Source organism: Brassica rapa, chromosome A01 (genome assembly GCF_000309985.2).
Source record: "Brassica rapa cultivar Chiifu-401-42 chromosome A01, CAAS_Brap_v3.01, whole genome shotgun sequence".
In the NCBI taxonomy this organism is placed as follows: domain Eukaryota; kingdom Viridiplantae; phylum Streptophyta; class Magnoliopsida; order Brassicales; family Brassicaceae; genus Brassica; species Brassica rapa.
This window is the reverse complement of record NC_024795.2, coordinates 2,671,882-2,690,957: the sequence shown is the minus strand read 5'-3', so window position 1 is coordinate 2,690,957 and position 19,076 is coordinate 2,671,882. Positions and strand designations below refer to the sequence as shown.

Genomic DNA, 19,076 nt, shown 5'->3' with positions numbered 1-19,076 from the left:
TTCACGCAACGATTTCAATTGGCTGTATTTTAAAATATGCTTTCTAAAATAAATTTACCAACAAAAGAAGAAGTTAATCCGATTGCATTTTAGCATTTTTGTGTTTGAAACAAAAATTAACTTACAGTTGAATTATAACCCCACATCATAACTATGTTATAAACATTTTCTGTCTGGTACAAAAATTTGACTGTACAAGTATCTGGAGGTCGTAAATCCTAGAATTTAATCAAGACGTTAACAAACCGTTGATGAAAAGAATAAGTCCATTGTCGAGGACCGTCTCAAATTTTTTTTAGACCCTGTTCAAAAAGTATTAATGATATATTTAAAATATAATGAAATGGTTTTAGAAATTAATAGTTCTATTTATATATGTTTAACAATTTTTTTATAAATTATAAACTCTAAACTAGTCAATATTATATCAAATTTTGAAGTTTTAAACTATAATTTATGTATATATTGTTGAAAAATTCTTAATTTTTTTTTATTTTTATATTCGGACCATGTTCGACTGCACCACTTGCGCGTGCTATTAGACGGCCCTGCCATTGTCCATATCACTACTATACAACATTAAGCAAATTTTGCAGTCCCAAACAGATAATTAAATATGTGCATGTTATTTAATAAGATGAACTATACTTTTGGCGAAGAACCACATGCATGACACTTATCCCTTATATATTAAAAGAGAAGCATTGTAATAAATGCATTCACATTATAATAGACACGTGGCAGCCTCACAATGATTTGATAATAAATATGTTAACGCGTTCACACTATAGTCATAAATGTGTTCACACTATGTACTTTGTGATTTTTTTAATATAAAACTCACATACATAGTTCCAATAAAACTCTGGATTTTTCGGTTCGAATAAAAATAGATAACGAATCAAAAGCCAAACTATATATATATTATTTTTATTGTTTACAGATAAAATTGAGCAAAATATTCAAAAATTTTGATTCGATTTGTTATCCGTTTTGATTTAAACCAAAAAATCTTGATATTTGAAACTTTACGAAACAAATCAAATACTAAAATACAATATCCAAAAAAGAAGCAAATCACTAATACCAATATTTTTAGGAACATATATCTAATTCGATATGTTATATGCATATATATACATATATGAAAAGAATTATATATATTATACTTTATATCAGTTTTACAATATAAATTTATTATATTAGGTACTAGAATTAAAAGGTTATATAATGTTTTATTTTTGTAATAAAATGTTATTATTAAATTATTTTTAAAATTTTATTTTATTTACGAATCAAATCGGATATTCTTTAAAATTCTAAAACATTTCGGATATCGGAGTCACCGAATATCTAGGTGGCTAAAGATCGAATTGACAAGAATGCTTCCAAATATCCAGATACTTGATATGTGTCCACCCCTATTTACGAATATAATTTTATTTTCTTTTGATGAAAAAATGACTAATGTCAAGGTCTTTTTTATTTTAAATAAATTTTAATTTTATCTTTCATGTATTATTCTGAACAAAAATGTCATTTAATATTAATTAACAATATCTTTATATATTTTTCAACTATTTTTATATACTTTTTACATAAACATACATGTGCACCTTGATGTGAGCATCTTATAACTAAGTATTCACCACAGCTGAAGTATCTAATTGTTTTGAAAGTTGAAATATTTTTTCTTAATGTTTCTTTCACTACCGACCAAATTGTAGTGAAATGATTTGTCTTAATAATTTTCTTTTCTTTTTCTTAAACTATTATCTGTTTAAAAACTATAATATGAAACTATTGGTTCGACATGACAACTATCTAAACTTCATAATATGAAAATAAACATATAATATTAATTTTAGGTTTTTATCCGAAAAAACCAAAAAATCAAATGTTTTAACCGAATAAACTAAAATGAATATTAATTTAAAATAATAGTTATATTTTAGAAGATTAAAAACAAAAAAACGTAAAACCTAACCAATATCCAGATTAAACAGATTTATTGTCTTTTTTATTAAAAATAACGAAACTAATAATCACATCCCGCGCAAGGCGCGGGTTATTACCTAGTGCAACTTTTATAACGAAAGTTGAAACAAAACAGGAAAATTCTTATCAATGATTATAATTGTACTTGCAATTATTTGTTTATGCCCTCGAGTATCTTTCATCATTACAACCTGCTTTCTTTTCCATAAAAGTCATGAATTGGTCAATAATAGCTATCCTTTAATCATTCCATTTTAGTCTCGACCTAGATTCCTACGAGAGTTTGAATGCGAAGTATTTAGATTCAGATGATCAAATATGTTGTAACTTGTATGGTTTTATCTTTTTGTTAGATATACAAACGACGATGTGTCTCCAAATCTCCCTAAGCTAGTCTTAGATGAACAGAATGTTCCTTCTGATTTAATTGTGTAGTCCGGAATATTCTGGTACTAAGCGATTCAAGAAGTTACGTAATTCAAGTACTATACAGTGTGCTTAGCCAGAAAGAAATACAGTAGTCATTATAACCGAAAAAGTTATGTAATGCTTGGTCACTGTATTTTTCATACATATCAACAAGAAGAACATCAAACATTGAGGTATTTCATATAATATAATACCCATAAAATGAGTATTCCATACTTTGGGAGTCTTATCCAGTTTATAACCTTAAAGAAAATGATCACGCTTAAATGTTTAGTATTCTAATGAAATAATCATCTTAAAGCTATAAAGTTTCTTGAGGAAGCATGTGAGTGAATTATACTTGCTTTCTTGAACAAACCTTAGCTAATTTCGGCGCACGTTCATACACCCGTAATCAAATTGTAGTTTGATATACAGTTTTTTAAGAAAATCTTTGTTATATTGATAACCAACAAAAAAATATTTGTTACATCAAAATTATTGAATTCCTAACCCATTTCCTTGTTATTATACGTTATATGCTCATTTTAGGCCAGTATTTTGGAAACTTGAAAAAGCCAATTTGTTTCAAAGTTACAATTTGTTTCAAAGTTACAAAAGGATAATAGGTTTGTGTACTATACATGGAATTTGGATAAACCCGTAAATCTGATTGTCTGATTAAATTGTTACTATAAGAGATTGGGCACTAGCAACCCTCTTATATATATTGGGTGGATATCAACAAATATAAATCATCCATTTACTATCAAAAACCATGATCCGTAACAGACATGTAAAGACTCATACAGTCTGAATATACTATAGGTAACTTCATATAATATATGAGATAAATTAATTCTATCATGTCATTATTTTTGAATTGGAAGTGTATAACATCTGTCACATAATAATTTTGAGTATTACTGCAAACAAAAGTCACTTTACCAGTTTTACACATGTCCAAAACAACTTTCAGCCAAATTCAAGTATTTTGTTTTGTTGTGAGAAACTTTTGAAAATGGAAATGAAATGAATGTTGGCTAAGACAACGCGCAAAAGCTAACTCAGAACATTAATAGATCATTAATTTTAAAAAGTCCAGCCAATTTGTTGGTCAATTCCTGTGTTTGATTTTTTTTGTTTTTTTATGTTTGGCGATTCTTTCCCAAAATCAAATGGGAAGAGGAGCAAATAATTTACTTAAGCTTCACGCTTTCCATTTATTACACTGTCATTTTGCACTGCAATTTTACTATTCCAATGCCTCTTTCACCACTATTTCTATTATCCACTCAATATCTTGATTTCTTACATTTTCCAAGTTTTATAAAATAATTAGAAACACTGTATCTAGACTTCATAGATCAATCATATGAGAACTTGAGATGATGACTAAACCATTTATACATGTTACTTCCAAAACTCTGTTAATCGGATTAATCTTACATTCAAGGTGTTCTGAAAACACTTTTCAGTATTCATTTATTTCTCATTTAAATTCAGTTAACATGAATTGCAACATTTTGTAGTATAGATTACGATGTGTGACATCAATATGTAGCAAAAACAAAAACGTTAAGCTTCTGAACAATTAAAAATAAATAAAGTCTCCACCATTTATTGATTAGTACTATATAGAAATCTAATTAGGCTTCATATGGTGAACAATGATGGTTGCGGGTGGAATCGTCAAATAATTTAATCCAAAATTCGTGAATTCACATAATTACGTGATTTGGCAAACCATTATGTTATCATGTAGATTACTAAATGTAGCTCTGTTTATGATCTAATTCCTTCTCATTGATTATACCCGTTCAATTAATTAATCTGCCGTCAGTATTCATAATGCCTAAGAAAGTAAGAATATTGCTTTTAGTCTTACAACTTAAATATATCTCGAAAAACAAATGTACTATGTTCGAAATTTGTAAAGAAAAACGTCATAGAGAGAATCTTACAAAGGTCCCACTAGTGAAACTCCCCTTCTATAAATTCCAGTTATTTAGCCTCACACCAAAGAACATTTCTCCAAAAGTAAAACATATCTCACTCTTTTAGTCTCCTCCACACTCTTCGAAGATAATGGACTCTCCTCCACTTCCTCGCCACAACCAAACCGACCATCAGACCAAACAGATCATCCTCGTACACGGTCCCATCATCATAGGAGCAGGTCCTTCCGGTCTTGCCACGTCAGCATGTCTCTCAAACCGTGGAGTCCCTTCTTTGATCCTAGAACGTTCTGATTCAATAGCATCTCTATGGAAAACCAAAACCTACGACAGACTCAAGCTCCATCTCCCAAAACACTTTTGCAGATTACCGCTCCTGGACTTCCCTGAAAATTTCCCAAAATACCCTTCTAAAAACGAGTTCTTGGATTACCTTGAGTCATACGCTTCACACTTTGGCATCGCCCCGAGGTTCAACGAGAACGTTGTAAACGCTGCTTTCGATACGTCATCTGGTTTGTGGAGAGTAAAGACTCTAAACAAGACAGAGTATCTCTCGAAGTGGCTTATTGTTGCGACCGGTGAGAACGCTGATGCTTACGTCCCGGAGACTCCGGGGATAGTGAAGTTTTCCGGTGGTAAAATTATTCACGCTAGTGATTATAGAAGCGGCGAAGAGTTCAAACAACAGAGAGTTTTAGTCGTGGGATGTGGAAACTCCGGGATGGAGATTAGTTTGGATCTTGTTCGACATAACGCTTCTCCTCATCTTGTTGTCCGTAACACAGTAAGTGAATAAAAACATATGTACTTTCTATTTATTAAAAAAATAATTTATCGTTTTGGTATATATATTGATTATAAATGTTATATTTATTTCATGTAGGTTCATGTGTTGCCAAGGGAGATACTTGGGCTATCAACATTTGGAGTTGGGATGACACTTCTCAAGTGTTTACCATTACGGCTTGTTGATAAGTTCTTGTTACTGATGGCTAATCTTTCGTTTGGAAATACCGACCGGTTAGGTATACACCGACCAAAAACCGGTCCGCTTGAGCTAAAAAATGTCACAGGAAAAAGTCCGGTTCTCGACGTTGGAGCTATGTCTCTCATCAGATCTGGCAAGATTAAGGTGGGTCTCCTATTAATTTACTGAATTAAGACTTTCTCCTCATTTTTTATTTTTATTTACATTAATTTAGTGACAGTTTTGCGTGGCCAGCAACTGAGCAGTAGTCATCTTTTAGTTACAATATTTATTTATAACTCTGCACTACCTACTAAATAATAATATTGTATTAGTCTAACTTTTAAAAAGAACCGTGTTAATGTGGAAACTACAAAAGACTGTTTTAGATTTTTTTTAAATTGTTGAAAAAAGTTTTGTTCTGCTTCTAAAATGTTTTCTTATTCTTAATAGAATAATCTATCTTTCTTTGATGAACACTCAAAAGCTAAATTTTGTTTTTATTAAGTACTATTTTCTGTATATGCTTCCGTGATTCATTTTAATGTCGCCATGATTCCATAAACCTTGTTTATGAGTCCGAGCTAATAGTTTTACTTTCTATGTTTTTTTCTCGGTATACCTAATGTTTGTCGTTTCTTACTGTAAAAAATGAAGATAATGGAAGGTGTAAAAGAAATTACAAAAAATGGAGCAAAGTTTATGGATGGTCAAGAAAAGGAGTTTGACTCGATCATATTTGCCACTGGTTACAAAAGCAACGTGCCTACTTGGCTTCAGGTAAGCTTAACATCTTATAGTTCCCACTCATCTAGCAATTAACTAAAAACAATAATAACACCTGTATTTTATTAGGGAAGTGATTTTTTCACGAAGGAAGGGATGCCAAAAACGCCGTTTCCTAACGGGTGGAGAGGAGGGAAAGGATTGTACACGGTTGGGTTTACTAGGAGAGGACTCCTTGGAACGGCGTCAGACGCGGTTAATATCGCTGGGGAAATAGCTGACCAGTGGAGAGACGAGATCAAGGGGCCCATCAAGAATATGTGCAGCTCTCGTTTTGTCCTAATCTCTAAGTCCTAATTTATGTTTTAAAATAAACAATTACTACCTAATTTTGCATGTTGTAAATTGAAGAAATAAAATTTTACAGATGTGGTTAATTAGCCGGATTAGTTAACAATGTCTTTTCTTGTCCTTACCAAAATAAATGCGTGTTTTCTTGTCACATATATGGTCATAAGAACTCTTAATTAAAAGAGTTGTTACCAGCACATATAAATCTAATTGTTAATTATTAGTAACCGATTAATGAAAACAGATTCTTGTAGTCACATCCTAAAACATCTAAACTACACCAACACATCTAAACCTAATTGAGGTGGCACCGAATGTGAGAAACGGTAAAAGTCGATATAGTGGGAATTAAATCTTGTGTATATTGAAGTGGTCACATTTACGTAAGAGAGATAAATAGATATGTAACGAGGTGTGTATATAAAGAGAGATGCAGACGTAAGGAAGATGGAAGAAGGTGGGCACTGATTTGTCACTGAAATGATAATCGAGATAGAGAGCTGACACTCTTCTGCGACCACCGCATGGACGATCTCTTTCAACGAAACTGATCCATCTTTCTCTATCTCTTTGCCGTCACGAGAGAGAACTCACACATACATACACGTTTTTTTTATTATAAGTGATAAATCTCTTTTAGGGCATCATTTTAAGCAATTTTACCCAAAATACAACTTCATTCACTCACATGACTTAAGCAAATCGTCACTGCATTCACATCTGAATGGATCATTGGAGTAATAACTTTTGTTTTGTTTACGTGTATAAGTTTTATATAGTCAGAGACTCAGGGCTTTAATATATCTTTCTATTCGAGGAATGGTTTTTTAAAAAACTATTGGAGTAATGGCTGTGCGCAAACTAATTGCTAGAAGCAGAGTTTATATTTATATTTGATACAAAAACAATGTTTGATTTTTTTTTCAACAAACAAAGTTTGAATGAACATATCACTTTGATAAATTGTAGTGAAATTAAGCAACGGGAAAATATACAGAAATTAATTAACTTGTTATAATCAAGGTACAATATATAATATATATAGATATACCCCATTCCAGTTATCCTTTGCAATAAACAAACAAACACACTTGATTTTAGAATACCTATTATCAAATAAAAACACACACGTTTATTTAATTTCCCAAATTTTGTTCCATATCATACATAGAAATAATTATATATAATTATATCTAATTACTAGAAAATTATGTTTCCAAGTTTTATAACATTTTTCTATAGAATTTAGCTTATATGATTAAAATCAGATTTATTAAACATATATATATATATATATATATATATATATATATATTCCTTATTCTAATTTTGACATATAATATTTTCTGTTTTATTTACCTATTAAATAAAAGTATGAAAATAGTAATATCATAATATTAATATATAACTATATTTAGTACACAATATTTACCATTAAAAATAAAAAGTTATGTTTTATTTATTTCGATGAAAATGAGAAAAACTAACTAACCTTTTTAAGTTAAAACAAAATAAAAAATTATTAAAATCAATGGTTTAAGTATGAATATCATTTTAATAAAATAATGTATGTATATATTATTTATCTTATTATGAAATTTATATATAAATATACTAATATATTTTAATTAATTGGGTTCTTCGGTTGGGTCGGTTTATATACCAAATCATATTTATATATAGTGGTTTCTTAAAAATAATATTCATTTGATTTATTAGATACTATCAAATTTAAATTATTTTAAATATTTCAGTTTGGATTTTATTTGGTTTGCTTTTACCGGATTGGAATCCGCTGCTAACCACCCGGACTTAAAGTACTAAATTAAAATTGAAAATGTAAAAAGCGAATGCAAGTCAAATCCTTTACAGAAGAATTATGAGTAAATAAGTCAAATAACTAAGCAATTAATTGAAAACATTCAACGCTATTTGAGGGCATTGAAGTCGAGAAACGTTATGACACGCATCCATGCACACCTTACGTTAACTATGCTCAGACACTTACGTCACTTTTATTTTTATTATAATATGGTTAGGGGCTTACTGACTATTTTGCAGGCACTGTCAATTTTCATGATGGATTTGACATTTATCTTTGCATGTTAAGCGTGTCACCGCTCTTTTAATCCCCTCGCTGCTTCATTCCTTCCTTCGGGTTTATGACATTTTCTTTCATATCTGAGTTTAACCGTTTTAATTTCTAACTACGCTTTGCCAAAAAAGAACAACCAAAAACTTCTGGCTGCGCTTAAGATTGCTACTAGCAATGTAAATTTCTGTGTTTTGTATGAGCAAATGATACTAACTTTTTATTTTATTGATCTCAACATGTAGTGCCATTAAATACTTTATTAACTTGATCGTCGTATTTCTATATTTTTATTGGGAAATATCAAATCTGTGTTCTTGCACGTGTAAGAGAGTCTGTTTTGTTTGAAGAATTTTGTTTGTAAAAAATTAAGTTTTAAAAATTTAAGAAAACAAACTTAATTTATTAGTCACAAAATTCTCTAAACAAAGCAGTAAATAAATTAGAAGTAATTATATTGAGGGAACAATATTTTTTGCATATCAATTAACAAGGTATGGGTATAAAAATTTAAGAAAACAAACTTAATTTATTAGTAACTTGTTAGGTTACACTTAATTGATACTCCCTCCGTTTTTTAATATAAGTCGTTTTAGAGAAAAAATTTTGTTCCAAATTATATGTCGTTTTCGGTTTTCTATGTAAAATTTATTAATAATTAATGTTGTATAACCAATGGTAATATATCTTCTATTTTTATTTCTATTGGTTGAATTGTGGTTAGGTAAATAATTAATGATGTTTTTGTTTAAAAAATATAAGAAATTAATGGTTTTCTTAATCTACGTGCATAGCTGTAAAACGACTTATATTAAAAAACGGAGGGAGTATTGTTTACTAAACTAAACATGTAATTCTCTTATTAGTAACTTTTTAGGTTACACTTAATTGATATTGATCTTAGTATTGGTATTGGTATTGGTTAGTAACCTAAACATGTAATTCTCTTTTTTTTTTGTTTTGTTAAATGGCATTATTTCTTTAGAGCAATCCTACTTTAGTTGATTTCATGACATTGATAACTTCATCCATTTAATTTCAAATTCGCATGTATGTCATGAATTTATTGTTGTATGTATCGTCAATTTGTCACACATATATATTGACACTCCGATCTATGTTCTTCTTGTTTCGCTTATATCGAAACGCTCATACATCTCAATCGATTAATGACTGAATTTCTATTGGTAACAAGTACGGGATATTGACAATTAAATAAGAGAGGGGAAGAGTAAAATTTCCAACTATGTTTTAGGGATTATCAAAATGCATATACGTATACAATTGTCTTATATTATATGTTTGATAAGGATGTAAATATGTAATAGTGATGTAAGAATAAGGTATGGACCACGAGAGGGAATTAGAATCGAGATAAATACTCATGATCCGAGAAACCGTACCTTCCATATTGCACTCTTAAGTTGGCATGCACTTGTACTAATCAACCCGCTGCACACATAAGATGCAGCTGGTATAAGACCCTTAAAAATCAAATAAAAACAAATCAAAACCAAATAAAACAAAAAGAAACAAGGTGCATGGGGATTTGCCATGCAAAGAAACAAATGCACTTCTCTTACTCACGTCTTATATGTAGCCATATATGTGAAACTTGAGAAACCGTGCGGGTCAAAAATTGAAGTTTGTATTTATATGTACATATGATGACAAAAGCAAAGCTTTCATGAGAATAGACATGTCGTGTCCTATGCTTAATCTGCGTACTCCATCCAACTTGACTCTTAGATTGCTACGCCCATTTTTTCTTTCTTAGTATCTTCAACTATGCCCATTCCATTGGGCAGTAATACTCCAATCGTGTTTGAAGACTTTCACTTCCGAATTACCAATATTATTACTAATTAGTCGTTTTATGCATTTTTATAATCGGAACTGCTAAGCTTAAACTACTAGATTTTAGGTATATTATGGTTATTAGTTATTAGAATCAAGCGGTGGTGGTAGTGTGGTAATCTCTAAAGGTTCGGCGTCGTCATAAATTTGATTTTCATTAGAAACTAAATTATTGTTGTTTGGCTATCGAAAACTAATCAAATTCGGGTCAAACAGTATGGCACGCTTGCGGAATACTCTACTATATAGTAGTACTAAATGTGTTTTTTCGGGATTAACCGGATAGCCGATAAGATTTAACCAAAAAAATTATTAGAAAACATATGCATTCTCACATGTTTTCCCATGAATCGTAAAACTGTGTGTGTGTGTGTGTGACCGTTAATTTGCTAAGTTTAAGCCAAAAACAAGTTGTAATTCTGCTACGAGACACAAAAAGTGATCGTAAGTTAGTAACAAACAATTTTGAAGATCAGATACTAAAGAATAAAGGGAATATATAGTTGCATACGAGGTTAATAAGAAATAATTATATTCAACGTTTCATCTTCTTTTCTTTTACCTTATTAATCTCTCTAAGATTTACGATGTACAAGTTTAGTTAAAATGGCCAAGTACTTAAACTCGAACTCAGATTTGTGTTGATGATATGCATCCCCAAATGGCCAATCGAACTACGATACTAGGCACTTGTATGTTAGATGGAAAAGAAGTATCGACCAACATGATATTTCTTTTCTCATTGCTTGTGTTTATATATAACCAGGACTATCTGCCATCTTTTCACCTTAGACTTCCAGGGAACTCAATATATTGTGCTTTGTTTTCTTGATGGACCATTTGCTTTTCTTCTCTGTGACCCTTTGATTCTATCTTCTTCGTCCTTGTCTCAGTTTCTTTCCTTCTGCTTCACGAGTCCTTGCTGATGATTCATTTTCTCCTGCGCAGAATCTTCTTCCCATTATTATTCTTTTGCAAGTATTCTACAACATCTTGTTCATATATAACTGACTTATTGAACTCTCGGTACTAGTATCTTAATAATTTGAAATTGCTTTTAAATGCAACCTTACAAGACCATGCCGCTGCTCGTAGTTGCCTCCTTTTGTAAGGCCTTAATTATACTTATAACCAACAAAAGAATAATGAAAAGAAGGCCTGGGTCTCGTGGACTCGAGAGCTAATATTGGGCTTACAATCAGACTACTTTCAAAGATGGGTTAATAAATTCCCCCGGCGAACATATTTTTAAATTTAGTCAATATTGACTAAGATAACAAAACATTGTTAATTCGAGTTTATCCATCCTTCAAGACTAAACAATCTCAAATAAAGTAAGATTATATACTCTTAGTTTACTTAAATATTTTTTGATTGACTTGGCTGTACCAAGATAAGTGAATTCTCCTCGTAGTCAACTAGTCATAGTCGCGGTATGAGTTTCAATGATGAATTGATTTTTTTTTTTTTGAACAACTCTATGATGATTGATAATTGTCCCAATATGTGTTTTTACGATTGGATAAGATCGAAGTTATTTTCTAATAATGAATTCAACAGTAAAGCCAATGATTTTTTTTACACTAAGAAGGATTCACAACTCTATTTGCTGTAGACTTGTAATCTTTTGTCTTGGATTAGTAAAAGCATCTTCACATTAGTCAAACAGTTTAAAATTTTACTAAGCACTTATTTTACATTTATAACTTTATTACGCTGCTTTCATAAATCTTTAGTAAACCACAATTGTAACTAAAAGTAACCTAAAAAGACTAATACTCAATAGTTTATTTTAATTTTTTTTACAAAACTAATATATATATATATATATATATTTGGAGACTGTTAAATATACAAACAATCTCTTATATGTCATCACATATATATGAATAATAAAGCCCTAAGTTTTTTATTTGGTAAACAAATATAGGTTAACCGGCTTACTCATTTCTTTAACTAAAACAAAACTTATTTCATAATAACAGGATTAGGAACTCTCAATTTAACTCTATAATTTTTTTATTAAAATTAAGTCATGAAACTTATGTGTGATTTTATGAAGATTTCAGTATCTATTTTATTATAGGAGTTAATCACATTAATAAAACAAATGCGTTTAGCTGATAACTTTTTGTTTTTAAAAGAGCTAATAACACCACAATAGACTTAACATTTTACCAAAAAACAAAAAAAAAACACCACAATAGACGCACAAACGTGTTATGTTCTATTCGATTTATATAGGTTACTCTTAAAATTACATGAATCTAAAGTTTATGATTCCACAAGATCTACACCGAATAAGACAAATAACAAAAGCGAGAAACGTAAAAATGAAAAAGACATTGGCGTTATTTATTGATTATAAATGATTAATTTTGTCATTAAAAAACAAAAGTACTTTGACAGGAGGCGTGATACGTCACGTAAAATATACAACACCGTGAGGGCATTTTAGTAGTTTAACAAAGCTACCCTTCTTGTATATATCCTCTGCAATTCCATCCACCCAAAACAAAACTGACATGGAAACTAATTTTCATTCAAATAAAAATCTATTTTCAGTCAACATTTTGTTTACATAAATAATTTATAACATAAGAAAATATTTCTCTCCATAAATAAATTGGACTTTTATATAAATTTCTGTATGTACATCCATTAATTACAGTAAAAAAATAAATAATTATATTTCTTATTTGCGATGGTCAGAGGCTAAAGATATTCTCCAAAGGCTTTCCTTTTTTTTTTACTTGACTAGTTCTCTCTCTCTTAAAACTCGTATCATCCCTCTCTCTCTCTATATCCCTCTCTTCCGTCCTTTAAAGTCTCTGTTTTGATTTTGCTTTGGCTTTGTTTCAAGTGCTAATCTCTTTCACTCTCTGGAGAAAATCAGGTGAAAAAGGGGGTCAAAAGCATTGATTTTTATTCTGGGTTTCTGCTCTTATATAAGATATGATTATTGGTTTTATTACATCTGACATTCGAACCTAACTGTGTCTTTGTGGGGTTTTGTTTTGTTTCAGAGCAAAAAGAGATGTCTCAGACCAACTGGGAAGCTGATAAAATGTGAGTCCTTTTTTAATTTTAATTTTGATTGCCTTTTTTATTTGATGTTTGTGCTGATTGCTTACTGGAAGAGTCTTTAATTTTGGGTTTAGGTTTTTAGATTCTGTGAGTATTGTTTTGCTCGTTTGTTTCTAGGGTTCGGATTCTATATAATGCATTCTAGCTTCAGTTTGATTCTAGGGTTTGTGTCTTCTCCTCCATACCTTTTATAAAGTCCTTAATGTTATACTTGATCTGGAGACTATAGCTTGTCGCAATTGTTTAGCTTTCTCCTTTCTGACATTCTTTTGCTTGTTTTGCCGTTACTTTTGCTGATTTTTCAGTTTCTGTTTCTCAGAAGACTCTCCTGCTAGATTTTGTTGTTGTGGGGACTTTTCTTTTGGTTATGTTTCCATGTTTTGGCCAAAGTTTAGTTCTTTTGTGCTTTCAGTCATTTTCAAAGGCCTTGAGAATCTCTGGATATATATTTATTTGGTTTATCCAGTTCTGGTTGACTCTTGTGTCATCAGGTTTCAGTTTGTCACTGTTCTAGATTTACACTTCTTTTTGGTATGCTAGTGTTACTTTTAAAAGCTCCATTATGAAAGTTTCCTGATTATAAATACAACAGTTCTTGTACTTCTCCTACTAACTGGATGGTTTTTGTTTGTGGGACATTGTTAAGCTTGATGCTACTCTCCTCTTTTACAGTGTTACCTTTCTTGAGAGTCTCCACTCTCCAGACGCTTCTTATGTGTTATATATATATTGTGGGTAGTGTCTGCGTTGCTGCTCTAAATGAGATTGTTTTGGTTGTAACAGGCTGGATGTCTACATCCATGATTATCTGGTCAAAAGAGATTTGAAAGCTACAGCTCAGGCTTTCCAAGCTGAAGGAAAAATTTCATTGGATCCAGTCGGTTAGGAATCAGAATCTTCTTAACCTTTTTGAACTACGATTCTGATAGAAGTCCTTTTGTTCCCTAATGAACTTCTTATTCTTCTTGGATTGTTTTTGTATAGCTATTGACGCACCTGGTGGATTTCTGTTTGAGTGGTGGTCTGTCTTCTGGGATATATTCATTGCTAGGACCAATGAGAAGCATTCCGAGGTTGCTGCATCTTACATTGAGGTATCCTTCTTTGTTTACACTTTTTTCAATTTGTCTTATTCTATTAGAGTTAGCTAGTAGCTTCATTGCTTTCCTTTGTGGTTTGAAGAGAAGATTTAGAAGTTGTATATTCACATGTCGTGTTTTTTTACAGACACAGATGATGAAAGCGCGAGACCAGCAAATGCAACAAGGTCAACACCCACAGGTCTCACAGCAGCAGCAACAACAACAACAACAACAACAGCAAATACAAATGCAACAACTCTTGATGCAACGTGCACAGCAACAACAGCAACAGCAGCAACAACAACAGCAACATCATCAACAACAGCAGCAGCAACACCAACAACAACAACAACATCAAAACCAACCAACTTCTCAACAGCAGCAACAACAGCAGCAGGCAGCGCCTCAACACCAGCAACAGCCAACACCACAGCAGCAGCAGCAGCAACAGCAGCCACAGAGGAGAGATGGATCCCACCTTGCAAATGGATCAGCAAATGGACTCGTTGGTAATAACAGCGACCCAGTTATGAGGCAAAATCCTGGGCCTGGGAGTGCCTTAGCAAATAATAAGGCATACGAGGAGAGGATCAAAATGCCTACTCAGAGGGATTCCTTAGATGAGGCTGCTATGAAGGTTAGTTTAGGCAAGGCATGTCTTTCAGTTTCCATCTACCGTAGTTTCATCAAACGTTAGAATTCAAATTTCCTTTGGCTACAGAGATTCGGGGACAATGGTGGGCAAATGTTGGATCCAAACCATGCATCGATGTTGAAATCCGCTGGAGCTTCCGGACAGCCTGCAGGGTACTGTTCTCATCCTTCTGCCTTCTTTGTTTCCACTAAAAATCATTCAGTATCTCTGTCTTGTTGCTAATGTTTGTTGGTGAATCTCAGGCAAGTGTTACATGGTGCAAGCAGTGGTATGTCTCCACAGGTTCAAGCTCGAAATCAGCAACTTCCTGGGTCTGCGGTGGTAAGTAATCATTGAATCTATGTTGCGTCTACTCCCTTGTAGAATTCTAACTGTTAGCTAATTAGTTGCTTGGCTTACTTGTGTTTAGGATATGAAAAGTGACATCAACACTGTGCTCACTCCCAGAACTGCTGTTCCAGAAGGGTCGTTGATTGGCATTCCTGGTAGGTTTTCGATCCTGAAGATATCATTTCAGTAGGTCAAGCGTGTCAAATGTAGTAATAGTTTTAAGACTAGTGCTTGTTTCCTGTTTCAGGTTCAAATCAAGGCAACAACCTTACACTTAAAGGGTGGCCACTCACAGTAAGATTTGTTTTACCGGCTCGTTCTCTCTTTTGTAAATTTTTCTTTTTTTTTTACTGTTGATTTCTTTCCTGATTTAGGGATTTGATCAGCTTCGTTCTGGTCTTCTCCAGCCGCAAAAGCCATTTATGCAGTCTCCGCAGCAGTCTTTTCACGGACTCAACATGTTGACTCCTCAACATCAGCAACAGCTCATGATGGCTCAACAGAATCTAAATTCACAAACCGTCAATGACGAGAACAGAAGACTGAAAATGCTATTGAACAACCGGAACATGAGCCTCGGAAAGGATGGCCTTGGGGGTGGTTCTGTGGGGGATGTGCTACCTAATGTTGGATCTTCTTTGCAACCTGGTGGCTCTCTTTTGCCTCGTGGAGACACCGACATGCTACTAAAGGTATGCCTTGTCTTATCTCTTACAAATCTTAAGTAGGTGACTTAAATATTGTTAGTTTTAATTAGCTCTCAGAGTATTATTTGATAAATTGGAACAAGATATAGTAATCTCTGCTAGTTTTGAAAGGCGATTGCGTTAATAACTGCGTATGCTTTGTAGTTAAAGATGGCTCTTTTACAGCAGCAGCAGCATCAACAGCAGGGTGGTGGGAATCTAGCACAGCCACAGGCACTTAATCAGCACTCCCTTTCTAATCAGCAAACACAGAGTGCAAACCACAACATTCAGCAACAAGATAAACTGGGAGGGGGTGGTAGTATTTCGATGGATGGTGGTGGCATGTCAAATTCTTTTAGAGGAAATGAACAGGTCTGTTCTTAGTTTCCTATTTCATGTTTCAGTGATATCTGAGGTTGATTTTCTAAAATGTTTTTGCATTTAATTGAAAGGTATTGAAGAATCAAACTGGGAGGAAAAGAAAGCAACCGGTTTCGTCTTCTGGTCCAGCTAATAGTACAGGAACAGCCAACACTACAGGGCCATCACCGAGCTCAGCACCTTCTACACCTTCAACTCATACTCCTGGAGATGCGGTTTCTATGCCTAATCTGCCTCATGGTGGTGGTGGTTCCTCCAAACCAGTAATTATGTTTGGCACTGAGGGGACTACTGGGACTCTTACATCTCCATCAAATCAGCTGGTGAGTATCTTTAAAACTGTTAATGAGAGGGCACAAATCAATATGAATTAGTATCATCAACTATTGGCTATTTTGCAGGCTGATATGGATCGGTTTGTGGAAGATGGGTCACTTGACGACAACGTTGAGTCTTTTTTATCACATGAGGATGGTGATCAACGAGACACTGTTGGACGGTGTATGGATGTTAGTAAAGGTGCGTGTCTTAGCCCCCACTCTAACATTATTCAACAATAACAACAATATTTCTCAATCATTACAATGATGCCTCTTTCTTCAACAGGCTTCACGTTTGCGGAAGTGAATTCAGTACGTGCGAGCACAAGCAAAGTCACCTGTTGCCACTTCTCATTGGATGGAAAAATGCTTGCTAGTGCCGGACATGACAAAAAGGTAAAAGCCATCATCATTAAGTCTTGTGGCGCTTCTGAAACTTAAATACTTGGCTTTGCTCCCATTTTTGCAGGCTGTAATATGGCATACAGACACTATGAAGCCGAAGACCACACTTGAGGAGCACACGGCTATGATAACAGATGTTCGTTTTAGTCCCAACCTGCCTCGGCTTGCTACTTCTTCATTTGACAAAACTGTCAGGGTTTGGGATGCTGATAATGTAAGTTGAAAGGCTGATGATTTTCACTATGTTTGTGCATCTCTCTTAAGGGTTTTTGTGCCATCTAACTACTTTTGCAGAAAGGCTACTCCCTTCGTAATTTCATCGGACATTCTTCTATGATTACGTCAGTTGACTTCCATCCCAACAAGGATGATCTCATATGTTCATGTGACGATGACGGGGAGATAAGGTACTGGAGCATCAACAATGGAACTTGCTCAAGAGTGTACAAGGTATAACATTATCGTGTTGCTTTTATTTAGCAAATTTATACATTTAGTTTCACTTTTGTTTTGTTTTGTTTTTTCTCACAGGGTGGTAGCACTCAGACGAGGTTCCAACCACGTGTTGGAAAGTATCTGGCTGCTTCGTCGGCAAACGTTGTATCTGTACTAGATGTTGAAACACAAGCTTGTCGACATTCTTTGCAGGTTTAGTGTTCAGACTTTTTTTTTTCCTTTTCGATATTGTGTGATAGATGCTTGTTTTATGTTATGCATCTACTAACCACTAAGGACTGCACAGGGCCATACTAATCAGATAAACTCGGTCTGTTGGGATGCTTCTGGTGACTTCTTGGCAACGGTTAGTGAAGATATGGTGAAAGTTTGGACGTTCGGGACAGGTAATGAAGGAGAATGTGTTCATGAGCTAAGCTGCAATGGAAACAAGTTCCAGTCTTGTGTTTTCCATCCGACTTACCCTTCTCTACTCGTAGTTGGTTGTTACCAGGTAAGAACTTGATGTCATCATTACTCATGTTACTCATTTTGCTCATAAAATTGAAACTCTACAATCTTTGTATGTTGCAGTCTTTAGAACTGTGGAACATGTCACAGAACAAGACGATGACATTGCCTGCTCACGATGGGCTGATTGCGTCTCTGGCGGTTTCAACTGCAACGGGACTGGTTGCATCAGCTAGTCACGACAAGCTAGTGAAGCTGTGGAAGTGAGGGGAAAGGACATGTTCGTTTATGTTCTAGGTGTTATTCTTCTTCTTAAGGAGGGGTGTTTCTTTTTAACCTTTTGTAGCTTTTTCTCAGACAATTTCATCTTCCATCTCAATATAGTCTTTCTCCAGATATGGTTAAACAATGTTGCTGTTGTATGATCTTGAACTAATTGGAAACTGTTGTAATCTTAGTTTCTTAATAATGACAGTGAAAGTTTTATGCCATTTATTTATGGTTTAATGTACTTTTTAAAATATGCTCCCTCCGTTTTTTAATATAAGTCGTTTTAAAAAAAAAATTTGTTTCAAATTATATGTCGTTTTCAATTTTTTATGTAAAATTTATTAATAATTAATGTTGTATGGTCAATGGTAATATATCTTTTATTTTTCTATTGGTTGAATTGTGGTTACGCAAATAATTAATGATATTTTTGTTTAGAAAATATAAGAAATTAATGGTTTTCTTAATTTACGTGCATAGTTATAAAACGACTTACATAAAAAAAACGGAGGGAGTATATTTTAAGTTATTTTAATTTCGTATGTATATAAAAAGTATTAAATTCATTAGTCCAGTATTTATTAAAAACAA

The 19,076-nt window shown here is 33.0% G+C and overlaps 2 protein-coding genes across 4 annotated transcripts; both read left to right on the top strand.

Moving 5' to 3' along the window:
* The first annotated feature begins 1,898 nt into the window (after nucleotides 1–1,898).
* On the top strand, nucleotides 1,899–12,678 carry LOC103850830 (probable indole-3-pyruvate monooxygenase YUCCA1). Its single transcript, XM_009127623.3, has 4 exons — nucleotides 1,899–5,151; nucleotides 5,251–5,499; nucleotides 5,992–6,114; nucleotides 6,190–12,678. Exons 1-4 carry the CDS (start codon nucleotides 4,495–4,497, stop codon nucleotides 6,415–6,417), a joined length of 1,257 nt encoding a protein of 418 aa, XP_009125871.1. The 5' UTR covers nucleotides 1,899–4,494; the 3' UTR covers nucleotides 6,418–12,678.
* A 248-nt stretch (nucleotides 12,679–12,926) lies between these two features.
* LOC103850807 (transcriptional corepressor LEUNIG) lies at nucleotides 12,927–18,710 on the top strand. 3 transcript variants are annotated; one of them, XM_009127612.3, is made up of 19 exons: nucleotides 12,927–13,256; nucleotides 13,387–13,429; nucleotides 14,231–14,328; nucleotides 14,432–14,541; nucleotides 14,675–15,166; nucleotides 15,251–15,336; nucleotides 15,427–15,505; nucleotides 15,594–15,669; nucleotides 15,762–15,808; nucleotides 15,889–16,206; nucleotides 16,390–16,575; nucleotides 16,656–16,907; nucleotides 16,986–17,103; nucleotides 17,191–17,300; nucleotides 17,374–17,523; nucleotides 17,604–17,759; nucleotides 17,841–17,957; nucleotides 18,052–18,258; nucleotides 18,339–18,710. In XM_009127612.3, exons 2-19 carry the CDS (start codon nucleotides 13,398–13,400, stop codon nucleotides 18,480–18,482), a joined length of 2,778 nt encoding a protein of 925 aa, XP_009125860.1. In that variant the 5' UTR covers nucleotides 12,927–13,256; nucleotides 13,387–13,397; the 3' UTR covers nucleotides 18,483–18,710. The 3 variants fall into 3 exon arrangements, with proteins under 3 accessions (XP_009125860.1, XP_009125852.1, XP_009125844.1); XM_009127604.3 differs by having other exon boundaries at nucleotides 16,387–16,575; XM_009127596.3 differs by having other exon boundaries at nucleotides 12,948–13,256; nucleotides 16,366–16,575.
* The last annotated feature ends 366 nt before the right edge of the window (nucleotides 18,711–19,076 follow it).